General features: G+C 39.1%; 1 protein-coding gene across 1 annotated transcript in view; it reads right to left on the bottom strand.

Annotated features, from left to right (window-relative positions):
• apba1a (amyloid beta (A4) precursor protein-binding, family A, member 1a) overlaps positions 1-17,422 on the bottom strand; it is a 30,507-nt gene extending 13,085 nt beyond the window's left edge. Inside the window, exons 1-5 of the mRNA XM_062417728.1 lie at positions 17,356-17,422; positions 13,758-15,424; positions 4,547-4,645; positions 4,382-4,421; positions 1,419-1,564 (exon numbers count right to left, since the gene is read on the bottom strand). Of these exons, the coding sequence (XP_062273712.1) occupies positions 1,419-1,564; positions 4,382-4,421; positions 4,547-4,645; positions 13,758-15,323 (1,851 nt within the window). The 5' untranslated portion in view covers positions 15,324-15,424; positions 17,356-17,422. The remainder of the gene's footprint in view (positions 1-1,418; positions 1,565-4,381; positions 4,422-4,546; positions 4,646-13,757; positions 15,425-17,355) is intronic.
• Between the last annotated feature and the right edge of the window lie 5,204 nt (positions 17,423-22,626).

The raw sequence follows: 22,626 nt of genomic DNA, 5'->3' as shown, positions 1-22,626 counted from the left end.
TTTTTATCTACAACATGAAATTTAAATGTTCATGGGATTATATTAACACCTCCCATAGAGAGCTGATCAATTCGGATTATCTGGGTGTTTTCAGATTTCAGGCTTTTTTAGCCTCCCACCCCCTCAGAGGTAAGCTGATTGGCTAGCATGGCGAAGACTGTCACACAAATCAAACTGAAAGAGTTAATTTGTCCCAACCACCATCTGGCTGTAGAGCACTTCCTGCCAGAACAGCTCATCTTCAGCCAACACACCATAAACAACTGGTGCAGTAGCAACCTTGTCATACAAGCACCCATGGAATGGAAATGACAAAGTGCATTAGCCTCCTTATACCAGCAGGTGTCACTGTTGTTTTTCTCTGAGAAGTAGACACTCTGTACAGCTCTACATCATCACACACTTGACATCTTCTATTCTCTCAGTGTGGGAAGCTGCAGACTGCAGAGACAGACTATAACACTGACTAACATCTGTCAAACAATCAGATGTCAGGGGACATTCGTCAGTTGCACAAAGCTGTGTGGTGGACGATGGTTTCAGGTTAGACTAATTCAATATGTCATCTGGCTAAATGAATACTCAATTTGAATGATTTGAACTTGAAACTGTTCAGCTCTGCTCACTCAAGTCTGGTTGCCTTGTGTTGCATGAGTAGCCTCCACTTGGAAAATGAAATCTAAAAAATCGGTCACAAAAAACAGATATATAGGCTGGTTGTATAAATACAGAATTCAGGATTTTATCCATGTGCAGATGTTTGTCAAACAGGTAACAGGCTGCAGAGAGATATCAACTGCTCTGTCACTGATAACTGTATGTCTTTATTAGTGTCAGGACAGTGCACATGTGTGCTGATAATACCTAATACCATCAGCAGTTGCTACAGCTGGTAAAACAAACTTACAGCAGATAAAGTTGCTACTGTCATCAGACACAGATGTCGCTTCACATGATGCTTCAGAGAAAAGGACGTCTCATGTCTCTAAAAACAAATGTACTCATTTCCTCTCTGTTTCCTAATAAATCCACTTTTAAAAGACTAAAAAGTATCTGAACTAGGACCACCAGCATTTACCCAGAGGTTGATTGTGCCCTTAAATCCTCATTCATTAATGTGCTGTTTTTTATTTAGTGTATAAGACACTGTAAGTGTATGTATACAATGGTATACACTCTAAGGGAAATATGAAATGAATGGGAAAAAGGATCTAGAAAATGACTAGAGCTTCAGTACAATGTCAAACTATAATATATCATCTGCTCATTTGGAACTAGGTAAAAGCCTAAATGCAGCAGTCTGAATAAGTTTGGAACATGAGGGACTAGACAGTGGCTTGCAAAAATACACGTGCAATGAGCTAACTTCACACCAGTGTGAGTACAGCAGCATAAGAGTGTGTCTGAGTGTTCTTCACCTTGATGCGGCTGACGGCCTCCTGTGCCTGCATCATGCGGATGTTCTTGGAAGGCGTCTTATCTGATAGCAGCTGGGTGGAGCCCAGGTAGTTGGCTGCGAAGATGATCCCATCGATCAGGTCCTCTGGGTCACATGGGCCTGGGACTAGAGAGAGGGAAGGACAACCACAAGAAAGGAGGACAGGTGGAGGGTGGATCAGTCTCAATGTTTACCTGCTTTGAGTTTATTGAAGTAAACAGAAAATGTACTCCACTGAAAATATATACATATATATCTGTATATATACACACGTGTGTGTATATGTATATATATATATATATACACACACACACACACACACACACACACACACACACACACACACACACACACACACACACACACACATACATGTATATATAAAGGAATATATATATATATATTTATTTATTTATTTATTTTATTTTTTAATCACTTAAAATATGTGCAATAACAGCATCAACTCAGGTATATTATTATTTGGTACCAATATTACTTTGTACATAATGTTGCTATATTTTTAACTACTATTGTTTGTTTTATTGTTTGTGTACTTACTTATTATTTATTGTTCTTTATTCTGTTTATGGATGCTCTTCTATTGTTTTACTGTCCACTAGCTGCTGCATGATGTTAATTTCCCCACTGTGGGACTAATAAAGGAATATCTTATCTTATCTTATCTAAGTGGCTGATGAAACACACACAAACACACACACACACACACACACGCACGCACGCACGCACGCACGCACGCACGCACGCACGCACACGCACACACACACACACACACACACGCACGCACGCACACAAACTTGTAATCATGTCCAATGGTGGTAATGTGTTCTGTTTAAGCTACAAATCTTTGTGACAAGAAAGGTGCCTTGATACAACAGTATGTGTTAATACATACAGTACATAGTAACAGTGTGCAGTGTATTAATAAAATGTCTTATTAATCATTTTATCTTTGTGGTTCTGTTATTACTGTATTCATTATTACTTTTTATCAGAAATATCATAATAACAAAGAATCAATATATTTGTATGAAAGTGTATCTTTCTGTATTTACATACAACTATTCTAGACATGTACTGCACATTTCATAATGAAACTAGAACAAACTAAATCATACGTACCAAGAAGCAAAATCAGTGTTGATCTTTCTTAGAAAGCATCCTAAAATACACTAACTTTCTTCGACTTTTTCTTGAAAGTGAGAAATATGAACACATCTAATATATTGTAAAGTATTCCCATGCATGCTGCTCAGAGTAATCTGAGTCAGCAGCTCTTCTGACAGCAGCACAGCGTCTCTGCCTCTCCTCTGGCACCATGCAGACGCAGGCAGGAGACAGTTACTATCCACATTCCCAATTACAAGGCTTTCAGGCTAGTTGTGAGACCATTTCATTCATAGAGATTGTTTGCTCTGTTCCAATTGTTGGACTTTGAGTTGTCCTGGTCCTGATCTACACAGTTATATACTGTTCTGGATGCATTCTTGGTTTTCACAGCATCTTCAATCTAACTAATCTAGACAAATCCATATAATCTAGACTAGTGCAGGCGATTTTTTCCTGATTTAATCCAAGAGGTTATAATATATGAATCATGCATATTAAGTTGAATGTAGCAGCTCTATCATGAACATTTCTCTGGAAATCAAAACTGCTTTGTAACTCAACATAACTAATGAAATAAATTGTGTGTGCGTGCGTGCGTGCGTGCGTGCGTGTGTGTGCGTGTGTGCGTGATGCACATCCATGAGATAAACCACTGACACAATGTGACTGATGATCTGGAATCTTTCCTCATCCGTCTCCCCTGCTCCTCTCTCCCGCTGATATGGTCTCTCTCTATTGGCTACTGAATGCTTTGACATTTAGGAAATGCTGACGCAGCATTTACATCATGCTTAGATCAGCAGTGCAGTTCAATATGCTGTGCATTACCAGGTACTGTCAACATACCACACGGTGACAGCAGGCTATTTTCCATCATTTCTTCAGGAAGCTGACAAGCATGTCACTGTCATGCCTGTCAGACCTTAACTGCAGTGTGTGTGTGTGTGTGTCCAGCTAATGAGTGTGACCATTAAAGTCTAAGCAAACTTACTATAAAGCAAAGACTATACCTGTCTGTCTGTATGTCCTTTGCATATCTCAAGAAACATTCATGCAATCTACCTCACACCTAGTGGGTGTATTGCTGGGGTTGCTAGGATGTGCAGTGTTGAATTTGGTGCTATTTGGACATGTGACATGTTCAATATTAATAAACTTTGAATAAACAAGTGATCGGTGTTCTGTGCAGCAGTGGGATGGGACTTCAGGGCTCTGTGACTGTCATGAGCATAGCTGGAGATGAGAGCTGTACAGCTAGTAAGGAAAAATTCATTTCATATGGTGTGCTTGTACACACAACACATTTAATATTAATAAACTTTGAATAAACAAGTGAACAGCGAGCTGCTTAGCCCTGTGTCTGAGCTCGTAATATGCTATCCAGGTCAGATTCAGGTTTATATGGTGGTATTGTATATAACTGTATAATTATCATACAGTATATAGAAACTACAGTCTGTGCGTCCAGGAAAAAGCCCTGGCCTTCAGTGTTTACATGAAAACATTATTACCATGAATAAGGAAAAAATATATGTTTTTGTATTTTCCAGCTCTGGTTCTTATTACAGAAGAAATCACTGCATATGAACAGCACTCTGACAGCTAGTGTTGGAAATGTGAAACTAATATCATCATATTATTGTGAGCACATTAGTCTAGTTGTATCACCCAAGATATTACTTGTATTTATAACATATGTGTATTATTTATTATATCTTTAATGAAAGATTGTTCCTGGTAGCATCCTCTAGTTAGTGAGCACATCTTTCTTTCTCCTGCAGCCAGAAACAATGCACCAGAAGATGAAGCACTCACCTTCTACATATGTGGGAAACGACGCAAGGCTTCTCCTGGACTGTTAATAAAAAGAGAGAAGAATGTTAGAATTGCTCTAGACATTTCTTTCTACTTGATAACTAAAAGAGAAAAAACTGGGGACAGTGCATGAATATGTGATGAATAGTGAAAAGTTGGACACACCTCTTTACTGGAGGGCGAGGACTCAAAGCTGTCATCCTGCAGCAGATGTCTGCTGGATGATTCTGCTCCTGGAGGAGAGGGTGAGCCTGAACAGGGAGACTGCAGGGAGAGAACAGGAGGAGAGTGCTATTGTTATTCCACAATCACTTTGACGCTAAAATGCTGCAGAATCACTTAGGCTGAGCAGAGCATGTTTTGGAGCGACATCACAGACTTTTTTGGACTTTCTGGTCAGCATTCACACTCACAGCCTGCTCATTAGTTCAGCTCTGCTGTTTACTCACTGCGCCTCATGCAGAGCCCTTCCTGAGCTCCACTGTGATGACAGCCAGCTATATGTGAGTGTCCTGATTCATGGATGATTAAAGCCTGTATACTCCAAATGTTCAGCATATATTATACTGAGTGTCTGTTTAAGCAGGCGTGTCCTCAAATGTGCAGACTATGCTATGCAGAGACACCATAGGTCTTCACAGACCATTGTGGACATGCACAGAAGACAAGATTTATGGACATGAAAAAATGTATAGGTGCACTAATGTATATTTTTATATGAAAAAAATCATCAAAATGACTGTGTGTCACTCACAGTGATGAACCTACAGAGAATTGCAAACAGTGGTGCAGCTACTCTCTGCTCTGTGGAACGTTCAGCATGATTCAGGTCATAGTTTTGCTTTTATAGTGAAAACAACAAGCTGGTTATATAGCTACATGTCTTTTGGTCAGACTGTTTTTAAATGAAGATGATGTACCCAGCAGTTGAAATAGAAGACTACTAGATGAATGGTGCATTATTTTGATCCTGGAGTCATTTAGGATTAATCTACAGAGACTAATGTCCACTTAAAAATACTAATTTCAGTATAGTGTTTCAGATCTGTGAATTAAAATGTGGAGAAGAGCTACAGAGCACAACATGAGCCATGCAGGCATGGTTAGAGGATAAGCTCATTGCATCAGCAGGTGCCACAGATGTCCAAGCAGCAATAAGTATGTCAAATGAAGTGAGAGTTACTGCACTGTATTTCTGTAATGTTAAACCCATTGTGGAAAATCTGTGGAAGAAATTGATCATGGTGATAAACTACTTGCAGGCTTGCAGACTGATATGAAGGCACAGGTAGATAAGACTTCATTAATGGATGGCATTAATATATAGAGGTGTAACAGACACCTTGTAGTCTATTTATGCTTATGGTCAAAAGAGGACAGGAAGACCAAAAAACAGGAGCAGATCCTCACACACATCATTAGGAGCATTAGTTGCACAACAGAACTCGTTCTATCTTTCTTTGGGTCCGAATGTGTCAGACAGAAAAAATGCAAACACATGGGCAGTGATAAGGTGAGCTGAAAGAATACGCTGGCACACACCGACTGCACAAATTGCTCCTCGCAGGCAAAACGTCGCAATGTATTACCTCAGTGTGGAACAGAGGGCAGCACATGTCACAATGCAGACACAGAGCAGCAGGAAACATCTTGTAGCTTACAGTTGTTAGAGTAGGCTGGGACACGCATGCTTTTTGTCTGTCTTGTGTAAATTGTTCCACTGTAACTGTCCTGGATGAATTTGAGAGTGTACACGTAGTGACAGACATTGAAAAATGTTCCTTTTTGGCTTTATGGATAGAAATAATGGAGACAGACAGGAAACACAGGGAAAGTCTCTGGAGAGCTGCAGTGAGTTAGTGTAGGTTTTCTTTGTCCATATTTTAAATGTATCTGTCTCTGAGATTTCTTCCATGACCCCTTTACAACTGATGAGAGGGTCATTTCATTTATGGTGCTCACAGCATTGAAAAATTACAGTTTAATTCTTACATACTGTTCAGGGTTAAATTTTACCTTTTTTTTTTTTTTTTTTACATTTAAGAGCTGTAAAAACCGTATACACATTTATTTTAGCTGGACTCTTCCTAATGTGACCCACAGTATACAAAAATAGAAATAAAATACATAATTTTTAATTTTTTGTGCAGCAAACTGTGTTTATTTTTTTTTAAATCCAAAATTCACCAAAAAATCATGGGGAATTTATAAATGTGAATTGGTGTAGAGATTAATTATGGGTCAGAATATGAACAGTATGTAAGGGTTAAACAATGTCTTCTTGCAGCAGATCTCAAAATCTGAAGCTATATTCTTCTATCACTAGAGGGAGAATATGGGCGTACTAACACTAGGCAATCGTACCGTGCCCAAGCACGTTTGCCCCCTAAAATCCGGATTATTTGGCTAGTGTGAGTGCTTGTGTACCGTGCTTGAGCATTTAGAATTTATACAACTTTTTAACTTTATCCTCCTTTACATAATAGAGGGAAATATTATACTTTTTACTCCGCTACATGGATTAAAGAGCTTTATTTACTAGTGATTTGCAGATCAGGATTTTACATACCAAAACATATTATTAATGAATAAAATATGTTGAGTGGTTACAGACAATCAGACAATAAAGTAGACCAGGTGCAACATGCATTAAAATGCTGCATGTTAAAGCATCAGTGACACATCAGTCTCAGGTATATTATCACATATTAATCTTGTAACACCAATATTACTTACATAATGTACATAATGTTTGTTTATTTCCATTTGCTTGTGTACTTGTACTTACTTACTTTGCTATCTTTTCTGCTGTAACACTGTACATTTCCCCATTATGGGATTAATAAAGGGATACTTGATCTTATCTTATAATAATATGTATAAGAATACAACAAGCGTATAGGTCAAATTACTTTTGAAATATTATGTACATTTTTCTGATACTTCTGCACTTTCACCTGAGTAATGTTTTAAATACAGATTTATTCTCCATTTGCGTCAGGAAAGGATCTGAACACTTTTTACACAACCTGTCATTGTCTGATAATAACAGGCTTCTGTTCTTCATGGTTTATGGCAGGGGGGTCAAACTCATATTAGTTCAAAGGCCACATACCATCTGTAGCGGGCGGGACCAGTAAAACCACTGCATCATAACATCTAATGAATATAATACACATTATATCTTTATTATAAGAAATGATCTATTAACAAAACAGATAGACAGCCTAAGATGTCTTCAGAAAAATGAATGAATTTCCATAATATTATGTCTGGGGGTTTTTTTTAATGATTTTTCACAGAATTAGTTCAATAGTTCAATATATGAATGGTTTAAATACGACCATAATATTTATTCATTGTTTCAGAGAAGTGTATTCTGGTCAGGGAGGAAAAAACGTCTGAAGCAGCAGAAAAATTGGAATTTTCTTAAATTTTCATACATTGCAATTTTATCTAGTGGGGCAGATTGGACCTCTTGGCAGGCTGGTTCTGGCCCGGGGGCCGCATGCAAGGCCGTAGCCAGGATTTTTCAAATACAGAGGTCAAAAATATAACCACGATTAATATGCTGATGCTGTAATCCATCATGTATTTATACCGCTTTCTTGCTGTGCATTTCTCAGTCATGGTCACTCTTGTAGTCCAGTTCTTTGTTATCACTTACAATTTTGCAACTTAAATCAACTCCTATTTCAGTATTCTACAACTTCCATGGTTGTATATTTAAAACTTATAACTGCATTATATTATTTTCTTTGTTTGTTCTTAAAATGTGGAACGGAGCACGGCCTGCTGGGAAAGGGAGAAAAGGGTTCATCCAATGAATGAACAGGTTGCAAAATCGGGTGAAGTCCAATTCACAAAAGTAGACAACATATTTCTGGTGATTTTGAAGTCGCAGTTCAACATCTACTGCAGCAAATATTTTTTCTGGAAGTGAGCACTATATAACTGCGACTTAAAAATCTCCAGTAATATGCTGTGTATATTTGTGAATTTGTGACGAATTTACTGACGGAAGCGCAACACAGCTGGAGCTATTCGGTAAGGAAACCAGTTAAATTGGAAACCAGTTGGGACATAACACCGGGTCCGGTGAATAAATTCCCGGTGGATTTCAAGGCCTCACTAGCCAACTACATGTGACGTATTGACGTGACGGTCCGTTGATGCTATTTTCACTTCACAATGAAACAAAACTTCAAGAAAAAATACAGAGGACATGACCTCGGTGTCCTCAATGGTAACTACGGCCATGGCCGTATGTTTGGTCTATTGGAATGAGTTCATCATGGAGCCATTTCTCTGTCATGAACAATGACCATTTACTATTTCAAGATACTGGGATAGTTAAATAATGATCATGACACAATGGTTTGATGTCTCAAAATAAGAAAATATCTTAATTATGATCGAGGAATACTAAAACTAAAGATTAGCCATCACAGCAGGACAAGGCACAGTCTAAAAATATAAATAACATTGGCTGAATTCCTAACAATCTACACATTACAAGAGCCATCTACGCATTTCACTGTACTCATTAAACTATTTGAATTTGAATTTTTTCGAGACAAAGTTCATCATCATCAACTCTTTAAACTTTCCAAACCTCGTCTTCATCATGTTGGTCACAATGCTGCGTCTGCTTGGCTTGTTCCTCCTCAAGCTTCTCTACCTGATACATCCAAAAGTTCTCCATGACTGTCAGAAAGTGCACAAACCCAGACAAAATTTTAGCAAGTGTCCCCGATGAACGTCAGCTTGTAGATAAGAGCAACAGCAGCGTCTGCAGTGAGTCAGCTACTCAGGTGGCACTCAGGTATCACATTCATCATGGAATCAACAGGCTGCGTCTGTCTGACAGGCTGCACTTACTCTGTTGACGGTGTGATGTCATTTTCATTTATGAAATTTCAGTTGCAGTACACTGTGAGCACTTTATTTAAATGTCCTATTAAAAAGGAAGTAATGTTATTCAAACAGTCAGGTTGCACGTATGTTCTGTTCATGGTGATGTCAACAGGAAAACAGCCTCTATCCTCCTGTTATCAGATCCTCTCTGAATTATTGAACTCATCACACCCTTTACCTTTCTCTCTTACCCATACTGAATAAATCATAGAGAGCAGGGAGGGAGGGCAGGAAACAGGAGGGAGGGGAAAAATACCACATCACTGCTATTTCTATTCAGGCCAAGATCAACTTTTGAATGAATCAATGACCATGACCAGGATCCAGCACACAACAGAGGAAAGTCAACTGAGACACAGAAGTTCTCGACAGGGCTGACCCATGTCAATCAGAGCTTTCTAAAGGAACTCTCAGCTGCTGCAATGCTGCTTTCTAACCTTTTTGACTCGTGACCTGTTAAAACGCTGCTGCTCACTACCTCTTTGTTATAGTAATCTGGAGCTGGTCAATTCAAAAATTCCAGGAGATATGAATGAGATATGGATGTCTGTGCAAAAAGGTTCATTCAAACACAAACTTAATCAACCAAGAAGATAATAGTTACTAGGGCTGGGTGATATGAGCATATTATCCTGACATGAATCATTTAGTATCCTGATAACAATACCTATCCTGATATATAGAACATTTTAATCTCTCTTGTGTGTGCAGCACATACATACATTCAGCTCCGCCATCTGTAAACTATGAGGCTCTTTTATACAGAGATCCTGCATTATAGTTGTAAAGAAGAACCGTCATTGAGCTGCCTGTGCTTTTTACACTGAACCAACTAAAACCAGCATGAGAGCCAAGAGGAATCATTTATCGTTGTAAAATGATAAATGACTGTGCTTTTAGGGCTTTTATAGCATTGTGACCACTCAAAGCTCTTTTACACTACATGTCACATTCACACATTCACACACATTCATACACTGATGACAGGAGCTACCACACAGCAACCTGCTCATCAGGAGGAAACTAACCACTCATACACATTCATACACCGTTGGAGCGGCATCAGGAGCAATTTGGGGTTAAATATCTTGCCCAAGGACACATCGACATGTGGACTGGAGGAGCCGGGAATCAAACCATTCTACCTCCTGAGCCACAGTCACTCAGTCCATGTAATACGCACAAAAGATGGACAGACTCCTAATGACAAAAAATACTGCTGTAAAGAATGTGATTTTTCCTCACGACGATATAAACGATAGAGCAAAACGTGAAGTCGTTTTTCTCTCGTCTAAGATACATGGTCATATCACCCAGGCCAGTTAGGGTTCAAAGTGTCAGGTTACACCCAGTGAAATGCATCAGCAAATCTGAAGGAAAAGAGTTGAACCACTCTCAGTTATTCAGGCAGGCACTAACAATGACATTATAATACACTATAATGTAGTTATAAGAAAATATAACAACATTTTTAAGTGTTTGCCAATGTACAATACTGTCGACAATTATAACTACTCCTATGAGTATATATTTTATTATTATCTGTTCATACAGTAGCCTCCACTAATTGATGCTCATAAGTAGAGTTCTAGTTGTTGACCAATACATTAATAAGCACTTCTAGTTTGTTATTAGCCATGCATTAAATGTTTGTATACTGCTTATTAATCCTAAATAGGGGTAGTTAGATAACTATTACTCTTGCCAGCCTACATTGTAAAACAATTCCCTATTTCACAATAAAAAAAAAGAAAAGATGAGAGGAATGTTCATCAACTTTAGACCCCTTGTCTGGCCTTTCATTTGGGAACCACTAGTGTGATGTTCAGCAGGTACACAGGTCTGATGTGAGCCTAACATGTGACAGGCTCATATAATATACATACAGGGTATCATTAATATATAATGTACAGTTCAAACTGTTGTTCCACTATTTTTCCATTTGTCTCCATTGTTTTAAAAATATATTAGCATGATATGTATATTTATACATATTTCCTCTATAGTAAGTGATTCTGTCCTTGTCTTCATTGGCAGATTATATAAAAATATTCTGTATGAATATTTGTATTTACGGTTATGAAGGTTATTGCCAGTTATGAGACTGTCCAATGATCCCGTCTCCCCTACTGGAAGAGAAAAAACCCAAATACTTATTATCATTAGTTATTTATCAGTTACTGATGGCATATCTGTGTCATGAGCTTCCCACTTTGTAATGGTTCTTGTAGCCTTTGGCTCCTGTATGAAGATGACAGCGTTCCATTTTGTGTGTTCATTAATATACTGAATGTTGACAGTGAGCAGTATTTCTTTGTTATTCAAAAAGTGTCAGCAAAACAATTACTAAATGTAAAATGAGGTAATTAGAGCTTAATAGTGATACAAAATAATGTATCTCTAAATACAGTTTTCTTGGAATCGCTAAAGTGTGTGTGTGTGTGTGTGTGTGTGTGTGTGTGTGTGTGTATGTGTGTGTGTGTGTGTGTGTGTGTGTGTGTGTGTGTGTGTGTGTATGTGTGTGTGTGTGTGTGTATGTATGTGTGTGTGTGTGTGCGTGTTTCTGTGTGTGTGTGTGTGTGTGTGTGTGTGTGTGTTTGTGTGTGTATGTGTGTGTGTGTTTGTGTGTGTTTGTGTGTGTGTATGTTTGTGTGTGTGTGTGTGTGTGTGTGTGTGTGTGTGTATGTTTGTGTGTGTGTGTGTGTGTGTGTGTGTGTGTGTGTGTGTGTGTGTGTGTGTGTGTGTGTGTGTGTGTGTGTGTGTGTGTGTGAATGGATGCTTTTCTTCTTGAGTGACTTCATTTGGTTAATATTTGTAACAGTTGCTCTTTGTTGTGCTAACACTAATCCCTTGTTCTTTCTCTCTGTGGGTTTTACACACTGTGTAGTGGGCTTCATGCCAGCTAAATAGCTAGCAACAATATTGTTGACATCATCAGAGAAGTGACTATTTGTGCAGTAGTATTTACTCTACACACAAAGACAGAGATAGAAAGAACTAAATAACTAACAAAATAATTAGTCATGTGGACTGCACTCCGAAATGCAGAGAAATTAATATAGTAGATAAAAGCACAAAAAAAGAGTGTGTATACAGCACTATATAACTGTGTTCTGTCTGTACAAAAACATTGCCGACATATGCTTACATCATAACCTCCACTGTAGCCTACTCTGTTGCTACTGTCACAGCTGTAAAATGGTGGATAAATAGTTTTGAGTGTGACATCTCCTGTGAAATGACTTGTTTCACGATCAGAATTGATCCATTTGGTCTTATAACATTTGGAAAGCTGGGAAAAGTCAGACAATTAAATTATTTTATCCCCACTCAAGTTAGCAGAGACCTAAGCAGAAGTTAGTGAATTTGGCTGGTGGAAGTCTTTAGTGCACAAGCTCTGCCCATACTGTGAAATAAACAGATTTGGTGATAGGCTTTATCAGCATTGTGTAAACTGGTTTGGTAAGGACGTGAATGTAACAGATGTTCCTTTATATGTAAAAGTTCCACACTGCAGGTTTAACTCTAATGGTATTTAACTATACATATACTGTGGTTTAGGCTTCTTTTGTCCTGGTTTTAAGAAATAATCTGTCAGCACATCAATAAGTTGGAAAAGTCTCTGTACACCTGAACATGTGACTTTGGAGGGAAGCAAAACTTGAATAACAATAAGTAAAACTCCAGCAAACAGTCTCACTTACTGCTGGAATATTTATTGATTACCAATGTTTCAGTTTCTTGAACCCTCATCAGGGATAATATACCTGATAACAGCAGAAAGTGGTTGTGTCACTTCAATACAGTGAGGAGTAATGAAATTTAATTTATGGTGTTAACAGTGTTAAAAAACACTGTGTAGATATGTTATATAAGGTACATTTCTTTGGATAAAAAATAAAAAATAAACTTCAAATTTTGCAAATGTCATTTTCATTTAATACAATTCCATTCACTTCCAGAGAGACAGTACACTGTGTCAGAGACAGATATTTTAACTCAATAACTCAAATAAAACTGAAATGATCTTGAGGGAAGTGTGGGGTTTTCTTTTCTTTTTTTTAATTTGTGTAAACCAATCTGTGCATATGCTCTGTAAAGGTAAAAAAGAACAACCTAAACACATGTACACACACATTATAAAATGTACGGATGTTCTGTGTGTACATGTGCAAATGAACACAGGACAGGGCAGCAGTATATAGAGAAATATAATATAGTATATAACAGCATGTCTACACAGGTAATGAAAGCAACATGTCAGTAGTTGTGTGTCTGGATCTGTACACAATGTCTTTAACTACATTATGAATGTGTAATTGTATAGTGGGCATGTCCCGAAGATTTCAGTTCACCTCATAACAGCTTGTGTGTTTGTGTTTTTTTTCTATCTGACACATTTAAACAGTCATGTCACTCAAAAAACACTATCAATAATCAGCAGAATTTCTGTACTTACATCTCCCCCCAGTGATGGTTGCAGGTCACACTCGGCAGTGGGGCTCAGGTCCTGCCTCATTACCCAGATGGGCTCCTTAGGCTCATCAGGTGTGTAAGGAGATCTCACTGTTCGGGTCTTCACCTCCTCGATGGCCTCCTTAATGTCCTTGATGGCCAGAGATATGGCGTCGCGCTTCTCCTGACTGTTCCTCACTGCCACCGGCTCCTCTGACGGGCTGACAGCCTGTTTTCTGGCTGACTTCCCTCGATTGGCAGCTTTGTGGTTTTTGTCAGAGTCAGTTTGGGACTCAGGTTGTAGTTCGTTTTCTTCATCGATGGTGTCCCCTGCAGCACACTGGAGACTTTCTTTCACGTTGGTCGCGATGTTGTTGATGTCCTCCTCCTGGTCACAGCTGTCGGCACGTGGGTACGGTGCGAACTCTGCCTCCTTCTCCGGGCTGTCCGACTCACCATCTGAGCGTTCGTCGTAGTGGCGCAGACGGGAGCCCACCGCCTCCTGCTGATGGTAGTCTCCACCTCCCACTTGACCCTCTAACAGACGAAAGCCGGCCCTCCTCTGCTGGAGAGACTCTGTGTCCTCAGCCCCCTCTGTAGCAGTAGAAACTGACGTGGGAGCATCACAGATCTCCTCATAAACATGCTCCGAGAGAGAGTAAATGTCATACGGCTCAGAATATGCTTCATCTGCAAGTCCGACATCTAAACTGTCTGAGCTCTGATCGGTTGGGATGTCGCCCCTTCCTCTGGAGTTACCAAGCGGCTGGGTGTAGACATAGTTGGAATAGCCAGTGTTCAGCATCTCCTCCGTTTCGTCCTGTCTGTGGGGGTTCTGGATATCAGGCAGAGGTTCACGTGGTAGGGGTGGGGGCTGAGGAGGATAGTTAGGATGTGGATGGAGATGTTGCTGTTCCGCCTCAGCGCTCTCAGTGTACCCCTCTGCCTCGGGCCGTAGCTGGACTCCATAGTTCCCCGCCTCGTCCTCCGCCTCTGGCTGCCCCTCAGGTTCCAGAGACATCATCACCAGGCCGTCATCCCCCTCGGCCCGGTCCGTGTGGGTGTGGAATCCGCTCTCTGTGCTCGCAGAGCGGGCCAGCACTGAATCGTCCCTCTCTCGTTCATCCTCCTGGGTCGTGTCTGCATGGTGCTGCTTCTCCTGTTGTTGTGGTAACTGTTGTGCTCTCTCTGCCTCTCTCTGCTGCCTCTGTTGGTGCCTCTGTTGCTGGGCTCTGATGCGGGCCTCACTGTCTCCCTGTCTGCGGTAACGTGTCACTGCGGCTCGGGGGATGGGCTGGGGCTGGGGGGCCTGCACGGGCTGCGGGGTCTGTGGAGACTGAGCTCCGTGCTGCTGCATCTGCATGTCTTGCTCCTCCTGTGGCCTGGGCTGTGGAGGCCCTCTGGCTCTGACACCAGCACCTCCTCTAGCAGGGGTCTCACAGCGTCTGTAGCGCTTTTCCTGGTTGCTGTGGTTACGAGTACGGCTGCTGTGGTTGTTGTGGCGATGGCGAGGAGGGGCGTCAGTCTCCTCCATCACTTCCTGGCCAAGCTCCGTCTCCTCTGGGTTCATGGCTGTCTACTTTTGGTTGGTCCAGTGATGTCAAAGAATAGTTTTAGTGTTTTAGGAGTCCATCATCAGCAGGAGCCTCTATGAGGCCAAGGCAAGAGCTGCTGGGAAGAGACGGAAAGTGGGAGACAGACATTTGAGTAAACAAAGATGGAAATACATGACAGAAATGCACTTTTACGTTTCCAGTCCCTCCAGAAACAGGCAGAGAAAAATGAATCTGTGTTCTTGCACAGATGAAAGCAGGTGTTGCTGGATGCTCGGTGATGTGAGCAGTGCATGGTGCAACACAGACACTGAGTTTTGATCATCTGTTTTTGACTGAAAGATCAGCACTGTCAAGACAATTTGTTATTGTGTAAATTGTAATTCACCAAAATTGAAAAATGTGTGCAGATTGACTTTACCTCTGTGAGAGATGGTGATATGCTGCCCCCTACTTGTTCAGTCCATGTGTCTGAATCTTACATTGTGCACCTTTAAGTTTCTAAGAAGATTCATCACAACCACACATATGAAAGGATAATTCTGTTTTATAACACACTGGATCTTATTTTTTTTATAGATTTGACTATTACCATTGTGTGTATTCCTTATGATACTGAAAACACAGTGAAGTCCAACAGGTCAGGAAACAGTAGCAGTCACATAATCAGATACTGAGACAACTGAACACCTGTTGCTATTAATCCCTCATTGTACAGGAAAACCATGAAAACTTGCACATAACTACCATAACTACAGCAGGTTTAAGTTGAAGGAGGAAGTGAGTCTGTTAACTGTGATGGATGTTAGAACAGACAGTATCTAGCTGTGTTTTTGCATTTCACATCTCAGGTTTGTGATCGTTATATCAAAACCACTATCTGGGTTTCCAAATGATTCTTCTTGTCCTGTGTATTTATTTTACAGAAACATATCCCTATTCAAGGATATCCATTAAGAGGTCATACTGTATCACTGACACATGAATTTTCCAGTTCTAAATTGTGGTTATTACACAGACACTAGCAGGTATGCTTTTGGTTAAGAAATCTGAACACTTAGAACAAAAGAGGAAATGTAAAGAAAAAATAATTTTGGTATTGTTTTCTGATAATTATTAATTACAGACTTCTGGTATTTCCTTTGGATAGTGAATGTATTACCCTGATATTTATATCCAACACTATTGTAACAAAGCTAGTTACTAGATAACTGAGATGATCTCATTCTTGTTGGCATTGGTATTACTTTGTTATTACCACAGATACTACTTTTACACAAAGATTTTACACTCATATTTTGCAATCATTACTGAGATAACATTACCATAATATTAGCCAACTTTTACCATTGTATCACCATGTTATTACGGACACTAGGACAGTAGTAGTCAGACATGTATGCTGTATTAAGTTCTAGTTATTTCATACCTAAACAGATAGATTTATGTAAATGGTCCATTTTTCCCCAGGGGCTTGCAACACCTTGCTGGATGACGTTGCATTGCCTCGGAGCAAAAGTTGAGAGTATTAAGTATTAAGTATATTAGTATTAAGTATTAATTATTAAGTATTACAAACTGGTCTCTATACATTAATGTGTAGCTCCAGCTCCACTTCCTGCAACATAATTCATTGTCTCAGTGGGACCTTAAACAACATGATCCCAGCAATGCAGACCCCCACATTGTTTTAACACAGGGCTGATTTCAGTCTGAATGCAGCCTTATGAACATAACCAGCAGAAATCTCTTCATACAAGTCAGTTTTTTGTTTCTCACAGAAACCATAATTTGATAATCATGTACTTCCTTCTGATCTCATAATCATTTTCATCCTTAATTGCCTTTATGGTTTTGCACCATTATTATCCTATTACAGAAATTAAATCAACCATTTTTGACATGATCATTAACTTATCACATGTTGTTACCTCTGGAATTGACATGACATCATAACCAGATATTACACTGTAATATCCTGTGATTACCTGGTTATTACTGAGCAGCAATGAATGAATATGAATGTAGGATTTCTGGGCACTCACTTACTGTCTTTTTTCAGATGTATGTTGGCACGTTGAGCTTGTATTGGCCTTATTTTCCAGCTGTATAAAAATGTTTGGTGTCTTCTCTCAGTGCACACAGACAGGAGGTTCAGATCAGTCCACCCTGGAGCAGAGGGACGAGAAAAACAATGTGTAATTAAACCTTTCTACTAGATGTCGGTTGACACGCAGCAATACATTTACCAGAGGACAACTGACAAGAAATACATTTCTAACAAATACTGGACATTACATATAAGAGGTAAATATCAATTCTTGAAAGGAAGTTTGCATAAGCTTGACTTTCAATTGCCAGCAGGTGGCGCTATAACATGTAGAAATCCTCAAGCCTCAGCTATTATCAAACACGTCATGCTTGCTGCAGATTGGACAATGTAGATTCAAGTCACAATAGCATCCTGTTTCATGGCAGAACATGCAGTTGTCCACCTCGCCATGGCAACGCTGTTCTACAAATCTAAAAAGCTTCACAATTCAACATTGTTAAAGGTCCATAGACGTTGGTGAACACATTTGAGGTGAGGCCTATCAATCCTCTATGTTAACGAGCAGAAATACATTTCAAATGTGCACTACATTCAAAATGACCAACTTCCTCCTGTTGAATTTGGGACATAGCAACGGACATTGAGTGCTACTTTGTTGAAATTTTGTAGGAGGTGCTATCATGCCATCTTGACACACCCAAGCCAAGACCCATGTAAAATAAAAAACCTTCATTTTTGTGACCATTGGACACTGCCTGAAATAGGAAAATATCATCTCCTGTGTGAACTACATGGTGCATTGAAATTGCATCTACATCTAATAAGCTCTTTGTTATCAAGGCTTCCCTTCCTGTTTCAAGTGGGTCATTAATGTAGCAATACATTTAGTTTACATTTAGCCTGACTTGCATATGCATTTTCATGACATTTTAGAGAACATTATGGGCCTGATTTACTAAGATCCCAAATAGTGGGTACTAAATTGCGTGCACGGTGCAATAGATTGCGCGTGCCGTTTGCGTGTGTTTTGCAGGTGATCTACTAACAATAACTGTGTAAATGAAAACAGGTGCAACAGGTGCAGACAGCAGTATTTAAATGAGGGTTTTGTGTCTTTATCGAGAGTTTGGACGAGCAGAAAGCTGCAAGCACAAAATGAAATGTGATCAGGTTCTAGTGGAAGAGGTTAACTAATATATTGAGTTATAACAAAAACTAATATTACCAGAAAAACCCACATATGGGAGAGTATTTGTGATGAAGTCAATGCTGTTAGTAAAACCACAAATATTCCACTCCAAAAATATTAACACGTGGAAAAACTACTTCCTGTGTGTATTCTGTCATTGTGCCTCCGTCTCCTCCTCTCTACAGTAACAGAAGTCATCAGCTAGTTAATACCTGTCCTTCAAAGGTTTTATTTATAGACGCAGTTAGCATCAGAAATAATACCTTCAGGTTTGTTAAATCACAATACGTGTGATAAATAACATATTAACATTTTCTCCTCCCTGTATTTTGCACACTGGGGTTAAAACGTCTCATATTACATTCATTACGGTAAACTACTAAATGGACAGCGCGTATTATCTTGCACAGTTGAAAGACACAAACCTCAGTGCGCTGTGTTAGTAGATCAGCTTGCACTTTTTTTGCGGGTGATGTGAAGTTTGCACACATTTCTACACACGCAGACCTTTAGTAAATCAGGCCCAAAGTGTAGACCACACTATGTAAATGTATTATTATTTTATTTATTTGGAAAGATTTCAGTGTACAGAATGTTTACATATGGAAAAGAATCTGGAAGCAGCAGTTCTCATGAGCCAAATCTCAGTCCTTAGAGACCTCACAGTCCTTCTCCTCCTCTTCCAGAGATGTGTATTCAAGAGTATCTCATGACCCAATCATGTTTATCACACTTTGTTTATTTAATCTAAATCAGATGATTTTTACCACATAAAGCTGACTTCCTTTTGTCAGGTAGCTCTATACTATGGGTGCATCCCATGTCTTTTAAATTGCGTCCACGCTTCCCCACACAGCCTGTTATATTATATATTACCTGTTTTTGACAAACACCTGCACATGGAGAAAAATCTGCATTCCTGCTGTATACTGTGTCCTGCTCAGAGACACATGAACCATTTCTACTGGCAGAATGTGTTTATGTTATTTATTCACTATGTGCATCTGTATTTATTAATATTCTGATATTGAATACATTATTTAATAACCCAGAATACAGTCGGGGTGTCTTTTGAACACTGGAATTTGTTTACTAAACTAAATGTTTCAGGGAAAATTTGAATTATGTAACTATTATCAAACTCAACGCTCAATAATTTTCAGCCTCACATGTGACTGAATGGATATAACAACAAATTATGTAAAATATAAATGTGTTTAAAATGTGTTCTTGCTGACAAACAGTCTCTCTCTGACTTTAATTTGAACCATAATAGGATGGAAATAACAGCTCATGAAAAGAAAAAACTTTCTAAGTGAAGAAAGTTGTTTATGGTCCTTGTGTTGTATTATGTCAGGATAATGAGAGCAATGATCCCACTGAATTTGATGAACATCAAAACAACTTTTTTTCCCATCATGGCCCTGTGTTTGGGGGCATTATGGAGCCTGCTGGCCTAGAATTGCCATTTTCACCAGTTTTGGTCAATGTCAATCTTTTTCGGTTTATTTTCGGGTTTGTCCGCAGTTTCCACAGTGAAACCACCTGTGTTTGACCATATTGGTTTCAAGTGGATTCTGACTGGGTTTCAGGTGGGGCCCAACTGGGTTGTAGACCCCATATGTTTACCCATATGGGGTCTAAGTGGGATGAGAATGGGCCTTAAATGGGGCCCATTTAGCCAGCCCACATGGGTTTCACATGTGGGACCCATGTTACTGAAACCATGTGGGACCCACAACATTTGCCCAGTTCAAGTCCATGCCCACTCAATACCCACATAGCCCCCATTTAACCCATGTGGGGCCCATGTGGACATGCTGGCTGGGGCCAAGCTCCTCAAAAATGCAATGGCGTAGGATAATAACAATAATCAGCACAAGAACTTGTATTTTTGTGGTTGGGTCCTAATTACATCTATAGTCCAGTTAGACAGTTATCTATTAAATCAAACATTTTAGTCCATATAAACCCTCACTAAAAAAATCAGAGCTTAATATTTAAATCTCACATGTAGCTCAGAGGAAAGGCCGATACAAAGAGAGAGGAGTGGGGAAAGGAAAGTCTTGTTCATCACTCTCTAGTTGTCATCTCTGCACTGATGCATAACAACAAAGCAGGGAAATGTGTTTTTTCAGTCCTTGTTAAATGTGAAGATTCACTCAGAGGATGTTTCACCTCTGACAGACTCAACACACACACGCCCGACCACACACTCACACAACACACACTCACACGTAAAGTATGACTCCATTTGTCAGAGGGATGTTGGTGACTCAACTGAGAGCAGTAACCCAGATTTCCTCTGCTCAAGATAAGATTGGCTTCTGAATCTTCTCTTTGTTTTATTCACCCCTGTGTTATAGAAATGTACAAATGCATCACCTCCAGTGTTTTAATGGCACCAAATGTATGGTCAATGTGGTCTCACATGGTCAATTTTCTATTCCTAAATCCGAATGAAAAGAATTCAGCCATTTTTATTTGATTATGTGAATTAATAATCAAATTCTGTTCATATTTGGGCATTTCACAGTATCCCCTCATAGTTAGTCTCTATACATTATTTTGGAACCACAAATCATTGATGAACACTTCATCAGTCATTCATAAATTGGTGATTAATCCTTAATTAGGTTTTCAAAGAGCAGAGACAGTGTAATCTTTAGTTTTTACGCCTTTTTGTTGATGGAGAAAAGATATTTTCAATCACACTATATAATGGTCTATTGTTATATAACACTGGAGAACATAATGCTTTCAATGAATGATAATGATGAATGATGAATAAACTGTATTTTTGAATTGTGCTTTTTGACTTTCTGAATACATTTTATTCATATGAGAATAAGTCATCATATTTCTCTTTAAAAGAAAAGTTTTTAAAGGGTTTTTTCCCTCTCAAATATAAAAATGGGTCAAATTAGACCCTGGGTTAGGGGTCCAAACCTTTGGGTGATGGAGGAAAAAAGGACAAACAGGCATATAGAATCTCCTCAACAGACATCAGAGCAGACAGAAGACACTACAGTGTTTGTGATGAAAGAAGATGATGACCACGCTCCCACTGGAAAAATTCCAAAGACATTATCGTGTGATTAAGCTACATCCATAGCCTAATACAAAAGAGGCAGAGCAGTCCATAATGAACTGTGAAAATGATCAAAACTGTGGCAGAGGAGAGGGAGAGGCGGGAAATGAAGAAGGCAAACACATAATCTACATAAGAAGCAGGAGAACTTGAGGGATATGAAAGTTAAAAGTGAGAGATGATGTATATGTTATTATAACGGGGATTACTGTCCCTTCCTATTAAAACATTATACTTTCTCTCCTCTGACTCCTTTTTTATGTTTCCTATTCTAAAACCTTCTAAGAATGACACGATAAGAAGTTGAAAGAGAATCACTTAGTCTGAGAAATTTAATTTTGGAAGAATTATGCAGTGTGGATTAGATGTGAAATGTAGGGTGAAAGAGGGCGAGGGAAGAGAGAAAGGAATATTTTCTGCTAAATTATATTAAAAACTGAATATCTAAAGTTCTGTACAATGTACAAAATGCTAGAAACCATACAACACAGCATGCAAGCCCTAAAAAACCATCTAAAGAAATCCTGGCATATGTACTCTTTTGCCTATTGTTCCTTTTTATTCTCTTTTGTACAAAAAAGAAGTGAAAAATTGGTACTGTCATGAATAAAAATTGCAGTGGAAGGCATACATGGAAGGTATCAGTAGATGGAAGAAGAAGGTAAAAAAAAATAAATATATATATATATATATAAATATATATACATACAAAATGAGTAGTTTTGCAGAATACCCTCTCAATAACCCAACTGACAGACATTTTGACAAAACATGAAAAAAAGGGAGATATAATGCTGTTAATAAGGTAATGGCACTCTAAGGGGAGGAGGGGAAGGGAGTGCGGGGGTGGGACATAGGAGGGAGGAGGGGTTGTTGCTGTCGCTTTAATAAGGAGGAACATCCTTAGTGTGAAAAACTGACATCAGCTCCAGTATTTGTATCATCCCATGGTACAGCTGACAGAGGGGTTGATATTTTTATCCAAAA

The sequence above is a fragment of the Scomber scombrus genome, chromosome 4, assembly GCF_963691925.1.
Source record: "Scomber scombrus chromosome 4, fScoSco1.1, whole genome shotgun sequence".
Taxonomy (NCBI): Eukaryota; Metazoa; Chordata; class Actinopteri; order Scombriformes; family Scombridae; genus Scomber; species Scomber scombrus.
Note: the sequence above shows the minus strand (reverse complement) of the source record. Positions and strands in the feature narration are given on the sequence as shown.